Here is a 17,797-nt window from a genome sequence, read left to right on the forward strand (position 1 = left end):
AAGAGTCAGCTGGCTTAACCAACTTAGCTACCCAGTTGCCTCTTAATGAACTGTTTTTAAGGAACAATTATGTTCCCTTCAAAAGAGAAGTAAAAACCAAATATTCTCTATATCTCTCTCATCTTTAACTGACAGCAGCGTAGTCAAAAAATAATAATAACATTTTCAAGAGGTGCCTGAGTGGTGTAGTCAGTTAAGGGACCAACTCTTGGTTTTGGCTCAGGTCATGATCTCAGGGTTGTGAGATCAAGCCCTACATTGGGGTCTGCTTGAGAGTTTCCCTCTCCCTCTGTCCACCCTGCAGCTAGTGCTCTCTCTCTCTCTCAAATAATAATAATCTTTAAAAAAATTTTTTTTTATATACAACTTTTTGTGTTTTAGACTAACACATAGAAATAAGGCATAAAGATTAATTCTAAGGGTTAGAGATGACCTACCTAGGCTTGTTGTTATAAAGACAAATTATCCAGATGTAAATATTGATATAAAAGTGTTAGCATTTATTTCTCTTTAGGTCCTCCTCGATAATTAATTTCTTCCAACATTCAGAACTCCTTTCATTTAATTTTATTAATCATTTTACAATTCATAATAATAGTTTCAGAAAACACAGGGATTTAAATCAAGAAATATATCCCAATGTCTAGCTGACTTAGTTTTTATAAATCTTACTGTCCAGGAAGCTATGTTAATTAAAAATGATTTGTAATACAACTTCCAGTATGTGAAATTAAATTTTGAAATTAAAATAATTTTTATCGGGGCGCCTGGGTAGCGCAGTCGTTAGAGCGTCTGCCTTCGGCTCAGGGCGTGATTCCGGCGTGCCGGGATCGAGTCCCACATGGGCTCCTCCGCTGGGAGCCTGCTTCTTCCTCTCACACTCCCCCTGCTGTGTTCCCTCTCTCGCTGGCTGTCTCTCTGTCACATAAATAAATAAAATCTTTAAAAATAAATAAATAAATAATAATTTTTATCACAAACATTGACCTAAATTTTGGTGCCACATTTTATAAACAACTTTTCATCAAAACCAAACCTAAGTATTCTGCCTTGGGATAAATCACAGTATCCCTCTGGTTGAAAACATTCAATATTTTCTGTTTCCTTTTCTTTTTTTCATTCATTTATTCATTAAATATTTATTGAGCACAACCATATCTATGTATACCCCATAGTACCTAACAATATATATATAAGTCATATAAGATGCAGCCAACTTACAGCTAAAGACTAATAAGGGAAAGAAGACATTTTCATTATTACCTCCAATAGCGTAAACCATCCCTCCCAGAACTGCTACTCCTAGCCCGCATCGAGCTTGATGAAGTGAAGACACGGTGGTCCAGTATTGGCTAAAGGTGTCAAAACGTTCTACACAGCTGAGGGCTCTGCTATCACTCCAACGACCCCCCTGCAACCGAGTATATCCACCTGACCGAAGGAAAGGAGATACATGCAAATCACTTACTGCTAAATATGGAAATGACAGTAATGAGAAAAATCTAGCCCTCTACTTCTAGACATTCAGTCTATAACTATTTCATAGCAAGGAATAAGTGCTTTAGAGCTTGCCATATATACATATATTATTCTTAAATGCGCCAAGTCCTGAAAGATGATGGCTTAAATGCAATGAGGTCAACTAGTGTTCTACCAGCTGGTTTTGGTTATAATAGAATGTTAGATAAAACATAAAAGGAGTTGGTTATCTGTCTAGTTAGGAAGTCTCATTATGACTTCTACTAGTATCTTTTTCAATTAAAAATAGTGAGTTGAAACCCTTGTTTAACTGCACATCCCATCAGTAAAAAGAACTGTAGCATGCACTCAAAAATTACATATTTATATATTATAGCATACATGAAATTATACATATAATAACATACAAATTCTAAGTTATGTTATGAAGTATATATAAAATATTATGTATATAAATTTGGATAATCTGTCTATATATACATCACATATTAATAGGACTTAATGCTTTTTAAAATAAAAAAGATCTTTTATTATGTTCACCTGATACTTCTGTGGATTATCCTGCACACCCACACGTTAGAGCCCACTGGTTCCTATAATCCCTGATCATCTAAGACACCATGAATAGTTAAAAATGTTGAGATTTTCCTTACTTTCCACTAAAATCACATTTTTAACTTTTAAAGCAATGTTACATAAGTCATTGCTTGACAATAATTGGACAATCTAATAACCCAACAATTTAGATCACAGAATAATAGATGTCAAATAAATAGCTATTTATTCTTAGATGTATCCACTGTATTAAACACAATTTGTATCCTATATTAGTGAAATTAAATATGCTTATTTGACATACTTGCATATTCTGATGTGTAAAATAATAACAAAATATTAAAAGGTTTTAATCCTAAAAATAAAGATTATTTGTATCACTTTTTAAAAGGTTCTCACCTACTGCATACAGGTACTTTCTTGCTTTCTTCCGAGGTCGAACCTTAGACGTCTGCAGAAAACTACAAAACTTGTTCTCTTTGGGAGATTTGCACACCTCACAGTACTCTTTCAAAAGTGTTTGCAACGCAACACGAAGATTAAAATCGGATACTCCTAAAGCAAATTTAACAAAATACTGTTTTAATCAACTTTTAAATAATATTGAAAAGGCATGTTCCCATAAAGATAAAACACATTTATCAAAAAATAAAAACTCATCATCAAGCAATGGTGATTGTTTCCAACAATACCAAATATTATTTTTCTCATTGTTACTAAAGAATATACTTTCCTTGGGGCGCCTGGGTGGCTCAGTTGTTGGGCGTCTGCCTTTGGCTCAGGGCGTGATCCCGGCGTTCTGGGATCGAGCCCTGCATCAGGCTCCTCCGCTGGGAGCCTGCTTCTTCCTCTCCCACTCCCCCTGCTTGTGTTCCCTCTCTCACTGGCTGTTTCTACCTCCATCAAATAAATAAATAAAATCTTAAAAAAAAAAAAGAATATACTTTCCTTAAATCAAAGATTGTTTTTAACAATATGCTTCATAATATCTAATTTAAAAAGTCATGTATGAGGGCACCTGGGTGGTTCAGTCGGTTAAGCATCTGCTTTTGGCTCAGATCATGATCTCAGCATCCTGGGATTGAGCCCCACATCAGGCTCCCTTCTCTCTTTCCCACTCCCCCTGCTTCTGCTTTCTGTCTTTCTCTGCCAAAAAAAAATAAATAAAATCTTAAAAACAACAACAACAACAACAACAACAACTCATGTGTGAGGATTTCTAAACAAAGATGGCAAGGTGAAACAGGATATTATCCAACAAAATGGAAAAATAAAATAGCCCAATATTCTATACTTATGACTTAATAACTAAAAGATATAAAATAATATCACATACTTTAAAGTATGATAGTCAAAGCAAGAAACAAAAGATTCTAGTGGGATGAAGTCTATCTCCTAAAAAGACTTTGAGCATGATTGGGTAGACTGTTCCTGCTCAAGGATGTTTAGCTGAGGTGAAGTGGGGATGAAAGTCAACTTATGTCCCACTTGGCAAGCTATAAGACTTGGCCCCTTGAAAGGGACTATTTTCTAATTTGCACAAAGGCACCGCATATGCCAGCAAGGGACTGTCTCCAAGCCTTGTCCCTATATCCCAGAAGCCATATTGAGGAAACAAAGTCAATTAACCAAATCTTGAGAATTTTCACTAATGACTAATAATTTGGAAAGGTAGAATGAGCAGGTAAGAAGCAGAACTGAGAAGTCAAAGAAAAAACCATTACAAGAAGTCCTTCATAGGACCATCGGTAAAGATAGAATCACCAGGGCTTGCCATCTAACAGAGCATAGTACCAGCCAAAGTCCATACTAGTGAGACACATCCTTAGCTGGGTTAAGTAAGCCCTGACGCGAGATCAATAATAGGATCTTAGAGAGAGCTTAGAGCCCAGGTCCCTAAGCAAATATCTAAGCCTTAGCAGATCCCTGTTCTTCCACCACCTTCATACCTCAGGCTAGAAAGAAGTGGCAAGAACACAACACAGTCCTCAAATTTTAGCTAGAAGTTACACTAAGGTAGGAAAGGTGTCAAGGAGAATTAGTTCTTCCATTATCAGAGTAAACTGGTTTGAAGAGAGCTGCCCATGTTATACATGAGCAATATATCAAGAAGTAACAATATAACCGTTAAAATATATCCCAGGAAAAAGAAGAGAAAGAGATTGAAGAATTCATTCTGGAAGAAAACATTAGCCACAAACAAAAACAGACTTGCCATACATGCTTCACAGGATAGAAAAATATAGATCTGGGGTGCGTGGCTGGCTCAGTTGGTAAAGCATGTGACTCTCGATCTCATGGTTGTGATTTCAAGCCCCACACTGGACGTGGAGCCTATTTAAAAAAAAAAGAAAAGAAAAGAATATAGATTCTATTTTTTAAAAAAGAGCTCAAAGGCAGAATGAGACACCTTACTAAGGAAACAAAGAGAGAACTTGAAATGATAGTATTACAGACTTAATAAATTAGAAACAAGAAACACAATAGATATGATGAAAAATCAAACCATGAATTTGGAGTGAAGACTCGAGAAAACAACTGTGAATACAGAACAAAAGAAAATACTTTAGCAGTAGAAGATGATAAATATGAAAGACAAAGAAGTTCCAATAAAATGATGAAGACTGGGGCTCCTGGGTGGCTCAGTTAAACATCTGACTCTTGATTTTGGCTCAGGTCATAATATCAGGGTCATGGGATCGAGCCCTACATCAGGTTCTGCACTCAGCATGGAGTCTGCTTGTCCCTATCCCTCTCCTCCTCCTCCTGCTCTCGCATGCAACCTCTCTCTCTAAATAAATAAAATCTTAAAAAAAAAAAAAAAAAAGGATGAAGACTACCAAATGAAGCATTTGAAGTATTGAGAAATTTCATACAGGAAGATTTCTCCAAAATGAAGGAAAAACTGAACCTTTAAAAGGAAAGGGTATATAATTATACTCTAATGAAAAATGACAAACTTTAACACAAATCAAGAATAAAAATAAATAAAAAGCCATTATCATTTCCTACTAATTTGAGTGTCATATTTCAGAGAATATAGTTTTATAGTTGCTTCCTGAAATAACTAATCAGTTATTACTAATTAATAAAAACAATGAGAACTAAGGTTATGAAAGAATGAACCTATTCTCATAGTTCAAAGGTACATCTGGGGGCACCTGGGTGGCTCAGCTGGTTAACCACCGACTCCTGGTTTCAACTCAGGTCATGAATTCATGGGTTGTGAGATACAGCCATATGTTGGGCTCCTTGCTCGGCAGGGAGTCTGTTTGTGATTCTCTCTCTCTCTCTCTCTCTCCCTCTGCCCCTCCCCCTCCTTGCGGGCACGCAGTGCTCGTTCTCTCTCAAATAAATCTAAAAAAAAAAAAGAATATTATGTCCACCCATGGGATACCTGGCTGGCTCATTCGATAGAGCATGCAACTCTTGATCTCAGGGTTGTAAGTTTGATCCTCACGTTGGGTGTAGAGATTACTTTTTTTTTTTTTTAAGATTTTATTATTTATTTATTTGACAGAGAGAGAGAGCACAAGCAGGGGGGGGCGACAGAGGGAGAGGGAAAAAGCAGGCTCCCCACTGAGCGGGAGCCCAATGCAAGGCTCAATCCCAGGACCCTGGGATGAGGACCTGAGCTGAAGGCAGAGGCTTAACTGACCGAGCCACCCACATTTTAAAAATCTTGAAAAAAAAAAAAAAAAAAAAGAATATTACACCCATTCAAATTGCTGTCAACTTAAGAAAGCAACAGGCAGAAATTCTCAAATATGAAAAGAATTCAGGAAATACAGTAATCATGAACTTTTCTTGAAAATAATAGTTGGTGATGAAATCTAGCCAACCAAAAGACAAATCAAAGAAGAAAATTTGGGAATAAAAAGACTCAAAAACTGGTGAACAGCATCAAATTCCATTTAAATACAGAATAAAAGCACAGAGCTGGGAAATGATGATTGAAAATAAAATCTATATAAAGGTATAAATCTTGACTGGTGGCATAGGAAGAAAAATAACAATGCTAATTGCCTTATTTTTCTTCGTGAGTCTATACTGTTTAAAACTGAAACACAAAACAATGTATGTTTAAATATATTGGGATTCAAATTTAAGAATAATAAATAAAAATAAAATTGAAACACAAATGAAACTTTTATTTCATCTTTTAATGATTTTCATCTTTAGTCCTTAACTTGATAAGAACTTTTTAGAATGAGTGTTTCTTTTCTTTTTTTTTTTTTTTTAAAGATTTTATTTATTTATTCGACAGAGACAGCCAGCGAGAGAGGGAACACAAGCAGGGGGAGTGGGAGAGGAAGAAGCAGGCTCCTAGTGGAGGAGCCTGATGTGGGACTCCATCCCAGAATGCTGGGATCACGCCCTGAGCCGAAGGCAAACGCTTAACGACTGTGCCACCCAAGCGCCCCATAGAATGAGTGTTTCTTAAGATAAAGAAACATTCATCTAAAATTTGATATTACTTCATTTCTTCTTTAACTTTTAGTGAGATTTAAGTATACTTTTTGTATTATAAATAATATGTACAGAATGATTATTTTTTTTCTGTTTATCCATCCAAACATACATCCACCCATCATCCATCCTCCTATACAGAGATATCTAGAATGATGTTTACTAAACGTTAATTATAACTGGTTATTTCTGGATGGTGAACTTTGGGAGAATTTGTTGTTTTATAATTATTACCTAAACATTTATAAGAGAATGTACCATTTTTAAAAAGTAGTCATTCTCTAAAATGGCAAGAAATAGATGTGTTATCATATAGCTAGTACTAGTAAATTGCCTGAATTATTCCAGTGGTAAATACAAAAAACATACACCAGTGGGAAAATCTACATATTTCACATAACATAATTTAACCATTTCCATTAAGTCTTTTGCTCTCTGAATTTTGTGGTAGTCTCATTATTTTTCTAAATAAATTGCCTACTTTTTCTCTAATATGATCAAAAAGAAAAAGTTTCCAAATTGAAATATATTAAAATCTTTTAAAAAAATCCTCCATTTACTTCTCCCTGATGCCTTGCAGTTTTACTCCAGTGAAATACCTTTAGCTGACAGCTATTGGGCATGCTTAATAAGCAGTACAAGATTTGAATATTATAACACTAAAAAGCTATAGGAAAACATGCCCCAACCCTAGGTAACTTTCCCTTGCTCCTTGCAAAGGAACTTTCCTGTAGCACTCTGTATCTACAGAACTTGGGAAAAGACAAACTCAACCATGAAAGCTTTTGTCCCACTCCTAAATTCTCATATGATTCAAGCAAAAATGTGTATAATAATTTCTTTCTTCTTGTTTTAGCATTTAAATACAGCCAGTCTTCATTACTTGTGGATTCCTTATTTATGAATACATCTACTCATTAAAATACATTTGTAACCCAAATTAACACTCATGGTGCTTTCCTAGTCACTCTCGGACATGCTGCAGAGTGGAAAAAAATTTGCACGTTTCTAGGTGGGTAATGAACAAGGTGACGCTCTGCCCCGTATTTCAGCTCTCATATTATAAACAAGTGTCCTTTTCACAGTCTGTTTAGTGCCATGTTTTTCACATTTGGGGGCTTTTTGTTGGTGATTTCATTGTTAAAAATGACCCAAGCATACTGCTGAAGTGCTGTCTAGTGTTCCTAATTGCAAGAAGCCTGTGTTGTGCCTTATGGAGTAAATACATGTATTAGGTTTCATTTAGGCCTGGGTTATAGTGCTGTTGGCCATGAGTTCAATGTTAATAAATCAAGTATATATATTAAATAAGGTGTTTTTGATAGAAACACACATAAAACAAGGTTATGTATTGATCAGGTAGCAAAAATACTGTGACCTAGCTAAGAACTTACCCGGTAATTCCCCTAGGAACAATGTCTCAGTATTTGCCAATTCAGCGTTGGTGGCAACTTTATAGAACATAACTACTGTGAATAATAAGAATTGACTGAGTAATGTATATGCATTAATAAAAAAAAATCACTGGGGGTGGGGGAATGGAATAGGCTGGTGATGGGTAGTAAGGAGGGCACGTATTGCATGGTGCACTGAGTGTTATACGCAACTAATGAATCATCGAACTTTACATCAAAAATCAGGGATGTACTGTATGGTGACTAACATAATATAATAAAAAAATATTATTATAAGAAAAAAATCACTCAGAAAAACCTATCAAATTCTGTTAATACTGTTAAGAGTGGAAAAAACCCTAAAAATCCACATTAAATGTTATTTTCCACAGAATTACACCTTTAATGCTAACAGTGTATTTAATTCATAAGAAGATCATTTGTAACTCAGTCACATCCTGAAGTTTCAGCGCATGACAAGAGTAAGAGCTTTAAATCTTGAAACCAGGTCTAAGGTAGTTTGTAAAAATAAATTTAAATAGGGGGTGCCTGGCTGGCTCAGTCATTGGGGCATGCAACTCTTGATCTTGGGGTTGTGGGTTCAAGCCCCACATTGGGTGTAGAGAGTGCTTAAAAATAAAATCTTAATAAATCAATTAATTAATAATAAGATATTATATATTTTATATATTATCATTTTTCTAATATAAAAATTAACACAATTTTATACTATGATGAAAAGTATTTTCAGAGTTTAGTACTTGAAGATGATTCAAAGGCTACTTAGAAGCTATGATATTATATCAATATAAAATTAATTTTATAACGAGAAGACTTACAGGATTTATTGAGTTTGGGTTTTGTTTTTAGCACATGCATTTTCCTCAAGTGTCAGGTTTTGTTAAATTTTTTAGAGGAGTAAGAGGAAATCTTACACTGAAATAATCAGTACTATGAAAAACAGCAGTGGTATTTTAGCTCTGTCAGTAATTTTATCTATAACTCTAATAACTCTAATCTCCCTCAGTATTTAATCTCAAGAAAGTATGTAAAAATTTGATTAAAATAATGGGTAGAAATACTGAAATACTATTATCTGCAAAACACAAAAGTTGTATCTTGCATATAATAATCATTCAATAAATGTCTGCTATTGAACTGAAAAATGAAAACATTATCACATTTCAGAGAAAAAGCTACTGGATATTCACTCATTTGATAAGCAAAAAAAATTACCTTCTATATACTTTAAAAGCCTCTGAGGAGGTAATAAAGGGAATCGAATTGGTTCTAGCACTTCCACCACATGTTTTCTTCTTTTTCCCAGGTCCTTCAGAATCCATTGCATTGCAGCTAAAAAGACCTGATATTCATCCTCAATACTGAGCTCTTCGCTTCGCAAAATTTTGATCAGTTGATCTTTTGTAAGCGCTAGGAACTCTTCCCCACTGTGAACCTCCAAGAAATGGACATGAATGTAGTTTTCTGTGAATTCCAAAAGATCATGGCAGGCAATTTGCTCAGAGAACTGAAAGATCCCAATGCAGTTCAATGGATCAATTTGTCCTTTCAGAAATTCACAGCACAGATTAACAACTTCAGTCAACTGTAGCATGTCTGCTGCAACAATCAGCTCCTGGACATTATTCACACCTATGTTCACTATACCTGGGGAAGTACGGAGACAAAATAACCAACAAAATAAAAATAAACATTTGACTTATATTAAAAACATTATATTTAATTCCACTGATAGCTTAGTATTTGCTGAGTAGATAGATGCTAACTAAAAAGGCAACAAGGGATTTGTAGAAAGAATGCAAAACTTAAATGACGATACCTAACATTTATGGAACACTTACAGTGGACAGAAACATTAATTGTTTTATCCATTCACTTAACTGTCACTACAACCCCATATAGGTGTTATTATCATCATCATTATTATTATTTATTTTATTTATTTTTGGCAGAGAGAGAGAGCACAAGCAGGGGGAGTGGCAGGCAGAGGGAGAGGGAGAAGCAGGCTCCCTGCCGAGCAAGGAGCCTGATGTGGGGCTGGATCCAGGACCCTGGGATCATGACCCAAGGTGAAGGCAGACACTTAACCAACTGAGCCACCCAGGTGCCCCTATTTTTTCTTTTTCTATCAATTAAACAGAAATAGAAAGTTTATTTATTTTATTATATATCTAAAAAAAATGTTTTTAAAGTATGCTCCATGCCCAGCATGGGGCCCAGTATGGGGCTTGAACTCATGACCCTGAGATCAAGACCTGAGCTGAAATCAAGAGACAGATGCTTGAGCCACCTAGGTGCCCTGAAGAATCAAAAAGTTTAAAAAACTTGTCTCCAAGTCACATGGTCAAGTGATTGAGGGTAGGGATCGACATCAAAACCCATGCTTTTAACATAAGGCAAATGCATCTAATATTTACTGAGGCACTGGGGTGAATAAAATAGGGTTCCCATCTTCAGTTATGATAGAGCCATACAAACATTAATTTTTAATACTAGATATAACCAAGAGTCTATGACATGAGAAGTTATTAAATACTTAATATTTAAGTAACTATGTCCACCACCTTCTTTCTAGATGACTTCACTTCCATATATTTACATATATGACTTTGGGAGAACACCAAACAGTCAATTATATTTAGAAGAAGAAAAACACTGTAATTCTCCTGCCTGATAAGGATAAACTCTCCATTCAATCTTATACTTCCCTTTATCCCTCTTATGATATTCACTCCACTAAATATTTGTCTAAAGTTTGTATTGCCAATAAGATTTATAAAATCTGTTGGGGGAAGGCTTTCCCTTCTGTATTCTCAATGCCTAGTGCCTACTAGGTACTCAAAAAATTTGTTTTAAATAAATGAATGGCCAAAGACATTATGATTAGAGAAAGAATATGGCTTGTTGAATGCAAACAGGGGTTCCCGAAAGTAAGAAATCGAATCCACCATGGGAGTAAATGGTAGTGGCTGCAGAGAAAACTGAGGTAAGACTTAGTTGAATGAAATGAGAAGTCACAACAAATTTGGACAAGATCATAGGTTGTAATCTATGAAGACTGAACGCCTGCTATTGGATAAAACCAAGAGTTACTAGACAGCAATAAAAAGAATGCCCTATAACTATATAAGGCTTTATAGATTACAAAAAGCCCTTTTACATTTATGAAAAGTCATCTCACTTAACTGTCACGTGAATTATGAAATGTTATCCCCACTTTACAACTAAGGAAAACGAGGATCTCACAAGCTCATTTCAAATTTGTAAGTACCTAAACTGCACTACCTATAAAGCTCTGAGAAGGCAGAGGCCCCCCTGTCTTGTTTCCTGCCATATCCTTAGTGCTTAGCTTACAGCAAGTATTCCTATGGGATACCTTGCTGGCTCAGTACAGCATGTGACTCTTGATCTGGGGGTTCTGAGTTCAGGCCCCATATGGGGCGTAGAGCTTATTTTTTAAAAGAGTATCCATAAGGGGCGCCTGGGTGGCTCAGTCAGTTGAACGTCTGCATTCGCCTCCGGTCATGATCCCAGAGTCCTGGGATGCAGCCCCAAGCTGGGCTCCCTGCTCAGCAGGGAGTCTGCCTCTCCCTCTGTCCTGCTTGTGCTCTCTCTCTCTCAAATAAATAAATAAAATCTTTAAAAAAAAGGAAAAAAAGAACGTGATTTTGTTGTGGGTGGTAATTGTACCCTGCTGAAAATTACATTTCTTAGCCTCACTTACAGATAGGGATGAATTTTTTCCTGTTTGGCCAATGGGATATAGACAGCAATTACTGGGGACGGCTACCAGAAAAGCTTAAAAAGAGCACAGACTCAGCTAGTAGGCCCTTTTGCCTTTTTCTCTTCTTCCTTCTACTGGCTGGAATTTAGCAATCATGAGATTAGAAGCTACAAGCTATAGAGGGTACAGCAAAATGTTGGGAGAATAACAGGACACTAAGGACATCATAAAGCCACCATACCATCCTTGGAATGCCTACTATGAATTCACTTCTGTGGAAAAATAAACTGTTGTTAAGCCACTTGATATCTTTTACCAGTAGCCAAATTCTGTTCTTAATTGTTATACCGATTTTAGCCTTAAATGTCTGTTCTAGAATGTTATTTCTCCCAGATATGCTCAATAGCTTTTATTTTTATGGGTTTTTACCACGTTTTGATTATTTGATGGAGGTGCTAATCACCAATATGGTGATAGTACCTGGAATATCTTTCACTAAGTATCTCTTGTAGCTACCCTTAGACAAGAGGCAGAATAGACACCTTGTAGCATTTCTTCTGTTTTTATGTAGTTCAACACTAATTCCATTGGATTAATCTGTGTTAATTTACACTTTGCAAATAAGGGAAGCAAGACATTTATGAAGCTGTTTTCAGCTCACCCAAGTCATTTAGAAAAGGTTAAAAAAAAAAAGAATCCCTTGATGCTGATTTGTACATTAGCCAATAGACAGGGCTGCATTGCTTTCAGTAATTAAAAGTCATTTTTATAATCTCCAAATTAAGAGTTATTTTCTTATATCTTACAAAATGTAATAAGACAACACAAAGAAATCTTTTGTCATTTTCCAGGTTTAATACCATGCATTAAATAAATACCTTATCGGGTCACATAATGATCTCCCACCAAGTAGTCCTTTAAGGAGAACATGATGACCAAACATAGTCTTTGTTTTCAAACATCTTTTCCGATTATATTATATTCACCACAGAAAAAAATTCAAGGCAGTAAAGTATAAAAATGAAAATCATGTATTTTTCCACAGACATACACTGTACTAACACTTTAGTGTCTTTCTTTCAAATCTTATTTCCATGTATATTTGTTACATATCATATAAAACTTATACTTCATAGTTTTTTGTGTGCATTTTCTAACATTATCAACTCTTTAATTAAAAACATTTAAAAAATAAGTTTTAATTAAAATACATACATGTTGATTACAAATATTTTGAAGGAAAAAGAAAAAGAGGGAAAAATACAGATCTTCCATATTCCATCATCCAGAAATAAATACTTATCAACATTCTCGTCTTTTTCCTGTGCACAAATACAAATGATTTTGTTTCTTTACAAAACTAGAGCAGTATTTATATCCAAATTTTTTTCATTTAATACATTGTAAACACTCTTCCATGGTATATATTTAAATAATTTGAGAGATCTAAAAAAATATTCCATGATATATACATGTGCCATAATTTATTTAACCGTATAACCTACTGAGGGATAATTAGATTGTATTCAATTATGTAGTTATAAATAATGTTAGAATAAATATCCTGGTACATAAATATTTGCCTGCATCACTAATTAATTCCTTATGATTCCTAGAAAAGGAATACTGGGTCAAAAGAAAGATACGAACTTTTCAAACACTCATAATAACATTGTCAAATTACTTTCCATAGAAGTTGTATCAACTTATATTCCCATTGCAATACATGAGTGATTATATCAGTCTTCACTCAAAGCTATAGGCTCATGTAACATACCTGTATAAATGAAATCTAGAAGTATTTGAAAGATTCCAGCTTCAATTCCTAGAATCTGCACAACATCTTTTGAGGACTCTTTCATTCCTCCAGTGAACAAAGCTGCAAAGTAAGGACTACTGGCAGCCAAAACCAACCGATGAACTTTAAAAGTTTCCTTCCCAACTTGCAGCTGCACATCACAGAAATGCTCTCCATTCCTCATTTTATTGATCTGGGCCAAGATGAGTTGGGCATGTTTATCTGATGAAAATGGACTATCACCAGCCTTGGGACAGTCCTCATTAGCCATGATGACAGATTAATTAAAAGGACCGTTGCCCATAATCTGGTCCTACCCTGAAAAACAAAACAGAAGGAGACCAGAAGATATATTTTTGTCTTTAACACGTCTTCTATTCACACTTGAACTGGATGTTGCAAGATAAAGATTAACATATGAGGAGATGGCATAAGCCCTTCTGGGTGAAATAAAGAAAATAAGAAACGGCGCAAAGGCAGAAATTTTTGTACACTGTAGTAAGGAAGCACACACTCTAGCCAGAATGAATTTTCAAAAACCAGTTGTGATCAGGCCAACTGTCTGCTTACAATCATTCAATGTGCACACTTCTCTTAGCACACAAAGCGCTTCTAATCTCACCTCTGTCTACCTGTCCAGTCCTATCTCCCATACTCTTTTTTGAACTTAATACTCCAACAAAACCTTAACAATTTGCAGTTCTCTAAAAGTGTCTGTTTTGAGGCATCCTTCCCCACCTTTTCCTTTTGGGTCTTTGTTATAATTCAAGATTGTTCAAACATAATTTCCTGCAGAAGCTTCCCTGTTCCTCTCTCCTCTGGATTTGGTGCTCATCCCAAACTTACCTATTTTACAGCCTATATCACACTTTACCTTGTCAGACACCCTACCACCCTACTTCCTACAGACACATATATTCTCTGAAAGCTTCCTGAAAGACAGTCTCTTAAGGGCAGGAACTATCTTTCATAGTAGTAGCACCACTACCTAACATGTTAAGTTTTCAAATATTTGTGAAATAAACGAGTAAAATGAGAAATAACCAAAAAAAGGTTGTTTTTGTCTAACTATGATAGCTTTTCCACACATTCTGCCAATTGTAATCCTCACAATAATTAAGAGGCTGGAAGAAAAAGATATTGTTATTTGAAATGAGAGAGAAGGAAACTGAAGCTCAGTTTCCCAAGGGCACACTATTAGTATAATGACAGTCTCAGTATTTCAATCTAAGTCTTATTACTCTAAATCTTGGGCTTTTCCCACCATATCACATGCATAGGAATTATTAAGCCAGGTTATAGAGAAAAGGCTTTGAATCCCAAGCACAGAAATTTAGCCATTATAGACTCAAGAGTAAACCTGACAACAGTAATGCTTCAGAACTGTTAGATGAACCTTCCAGGGAATGAACTGAGAGGTAGCAAAGTCCTTGAAAACAGCCTTACAGCTCCAACAATGAGAATCAAAGGGATAAATCCAACTTACTTTTTAAATAAAGAAACCGTGAGATCCAGTAACAGAAGACATTTGGAGATGAAGCACAAGGGAAATCCAAGATGACTACGGTTTTGTAATCTAGGCATCAAAGGGAACTAGTAATAAGACTGACAGAAAGGTGTGGGCTGATGTTAGAAAAAAGTGGTTAAGTTTACAGCATTCAGTCAAACTTATCAAAGTAAAACTAAGCTGATTATCATGATTATCTAGGAATTGAGAAATCTGATTGAGAAGTTTCAAGGCAGCTGCTAAAACTTCACATGAGCATTTAGAGAATGTCAACATATTACAATTAACCGGCATATAAAAGCAAACAGTGCATTTGTCTCTACATAGAAATTTGACCTGCAGAATATTATTATACATGACATGGCTGTTAGGCTTTTTTTTCTGTTTTAGATTTCTTCCTGTCAGCAGATTTTGAACCCTAGGGGCTTGATTTCAAGGTACCTCGTCTGCCCCCAACTTCAAGGCATCCGGCACAGCCACGGAGCTAAAATGCTGCCTCCTGCTACAAAGAGTTCACTGAATATCCATCCACTCGGGTAGCAGACAGGAATCCTAACGTGTTACCATGCTTCTTGGTAATTGCTGATACTATCCCACTGCCAGTGACGAACTTCATTCCAAAAGGCCGCACATGTGTGACCATATTTCCAAAAGGAAAGAGCGTAACTCCGGGACACTGCATATGGATGTGAGGGACGTGCCTCAAGAGACCCAGACTTGAAAGGGAGATTATTAGGAAACGGTGGAGATGCCCAGAAGTAAAGAAGACCTATGTTTGGTGGCCTTGAGTTTACTTCATCGGGAAGCTGCTTCAGCAAAGGGTGGCAGAAAAAGCAAGCGTCAAAAAACCGAGGCTCTTTGTGCTTGAGTGGGGGACCTGGAGAGTTACCCCCAAGCTGCTGCGACACTGCAAGCGGAAACATTCGGCGCTACCTAAATGGCGGAGAAGGTATCTCACACTTGTCTGGGGCGAGCTGACAGGCTAGGGGCTCGGCCTCGGATTCCTTGGTGGGGGCGGGGAAAGGAGAGGAGGAGCGGACCGGACCAGACCGAGCGAAAGGGGAGGGCGAGAACACTTCGACTATCAGAGGCACGCCTGAGCGGCCAGAAGAACGGGTTCCAGAGGCTCCTCTCCTCTCTTCAGGGGTCGCAAGAGCCGTAAGAGCCAAGACGTCATTCCCAACCCCGTCATAGTCGCACCCGGACGCAGGCCCTTCTTACCCGCCGCTTCCCCTTCCCGCCGGCGCCCGCTCAGGTCCTGCGCGCGCAGTCGGGACCCGCGCCGGCGCGGAGAGGGCGGGGAAAACCCGGCTGGGCCGACAAGCCAGAGGTGACTGGGCACCGCGGGCGGCCGAAGGCTGGAGGCGAGGCCAGGCCTGCTCAAGAGTGCCTCGCGCGCGCCGCCTGCGCGTGCGCAGTGTGCCTCCGCTCGCGGGTGGCGGCGGCTCCCTGAGCCTAGTGGCTGCGGACCCGGGTTGGTGCTGGATTCCCCGCAGGCGAACTGCACAGCTGCAAGTCCAAGCTCTTGCTTGTGGAGGCTGGCCGGCTCGACCGTTCCACTCCACCTACGTTCTCTCCATTCTTGTGGCGTCCCAGATAGCCAGCGAACCTCAGTGTTAGGAAAGACAGAGACGAACCCCTCGGCGCTGCGCTTCTACCCTTTTTTCTTTTCTTTTCTTTTTTTAATTTTTAAAAACTTGAGATGATGGGGCGCCTGGGTGGCTCAGTCATTAAGCGTCTGCCTTCCACTCAGGTCACGATCCCAGCGTCCTGGGATCGAGCCCCGCGTCGGGAGCCTGCTTCTCCCTCCCCATCTCCCCCCTGCTTGTGTTCCCTCTCTCACTGTTTCTGTCTCTCGCTGTCAAATAAAAAACAAACAAAACCCTAAAACTTGAGATGTAATTAACGTATAACTTTAGCTTCACGTGTAGAACATGATTCGATATTTCTATCTTCTCTTTATTCTTCACCATTACTCAAATCATTTTCTAAGTTTGGCTAAGCCTGGCATTAGCCTACTTTGAAGGAAGGGAGAACTCAAAATGTGTAGTTCTTTTCACTGTTGAACCTCATAATATGTCACATTCGTGGCTTCCAAACATTTTGACCCCAACCAACAGTGAACAAAGACATTCTGCTTCAAACCCAATAATACCGCATACGTACATACAGATGTATATATCTGAAACAAAAATTTGAGGAACCATATACTTACTGCCAGCAATTCACTAAATTTCTATTTCTTCTTTTCAATTCATTACCAAAAAGTGCTAAAAGGGACCCATTGTCAGAAAAATTATTGTCCAAGACTCGGAAATAAGCAAAAGCGAATATTTGGGTGCCGTTTTAGTGTAAGGCTGGGCATTGTCTGGCAGACTTTTGAAGGATTTGAATCCGTAAGGACCTCTGACTTTCTATTGACTAAGCTGTTTTGCGAGAAAATGGGTAATGAAATAATTCTTGTCCACTCTGTAGAAAGGATAACACAAAAACATTAAGTTATATTAACCTATGGCATATTATTTTTTTTAAAAGATTTTATTTATTTATTTGATAGAGAGAGACAGCCAGTGAGAGAGAGAACACAAGCAAGGGGAGAGGGAGAGGAAGAAGCAGGCTCCCAGCGGAGGAGCCTGATGCAGGGCTTAATCCCAGAATGCGGAGATCACGCCCTAAACCGAAGGCAGACGCTTAACGACTGAGCCACCCAGGTGCCCCAACCTATGGCATATTAAACCACTTTTCCCTCTCAGCAAATTCAACATTACTGATTCTTAGCAAATTCATACAGCATTCCTGTAACATTTTACTGGCTCCTTCATTAGTTAATATAAATAACATTTTTGACA

General features: G+C 37.4%; 1 protein-coding gene across 2 annotated transcripts in view; it reads right to left on the reverse strand.

The window, feature by feature from the left end:
- The window catches only part of IPP (intracisternal A particle-promoted polypeptide), a 37,195-nt gene extending 20,813 nt beyond the window's left edge, over positions 1-16,382 (reverse strand). The window contains exons 1-5 of one of the 2 annotated variants that reach the window (XM_045799669.2): positions 16,170-16,382; positions 13,421-13,759; positions 9,135-9,566; positions 2,434-2,589; positions 1,264-1,431 (exon numbers count right to left, since the gene is read on the reverse strand). In XM_045799669.2, coding sequence (XP_045655625.1) covers positions 1,264-1,431; positions 2,434-2,589; positions 9,135-9,566; positions 13,421-13,712 — 1,048 coding nt within the window. In that variant the 5' untranslated portion in view covers positions 13,713-13,759; positions 16,170-16,382. The other variant, XM_045799670.2, reaches the window with a different exon arrangement.
- Between the last annotated feature and the right edge of the window lie 1,415 nt (positions 16,383-17,797).

The sequence above is a fragment of the Ursus americanus genome, chromosome 12, assembly GCF_024610735.1.
Source record: "Ursus americanus isolate L20-20 chromosome 12, mUrsAme1.1.p, whole genome shotgun sequence".
NCBI classification, from domain to species: Eukaryota; Metazoa; Chordata; class Mammalia; order Carnivora; family Ursidae; genus Ursus; species Ursus americanus.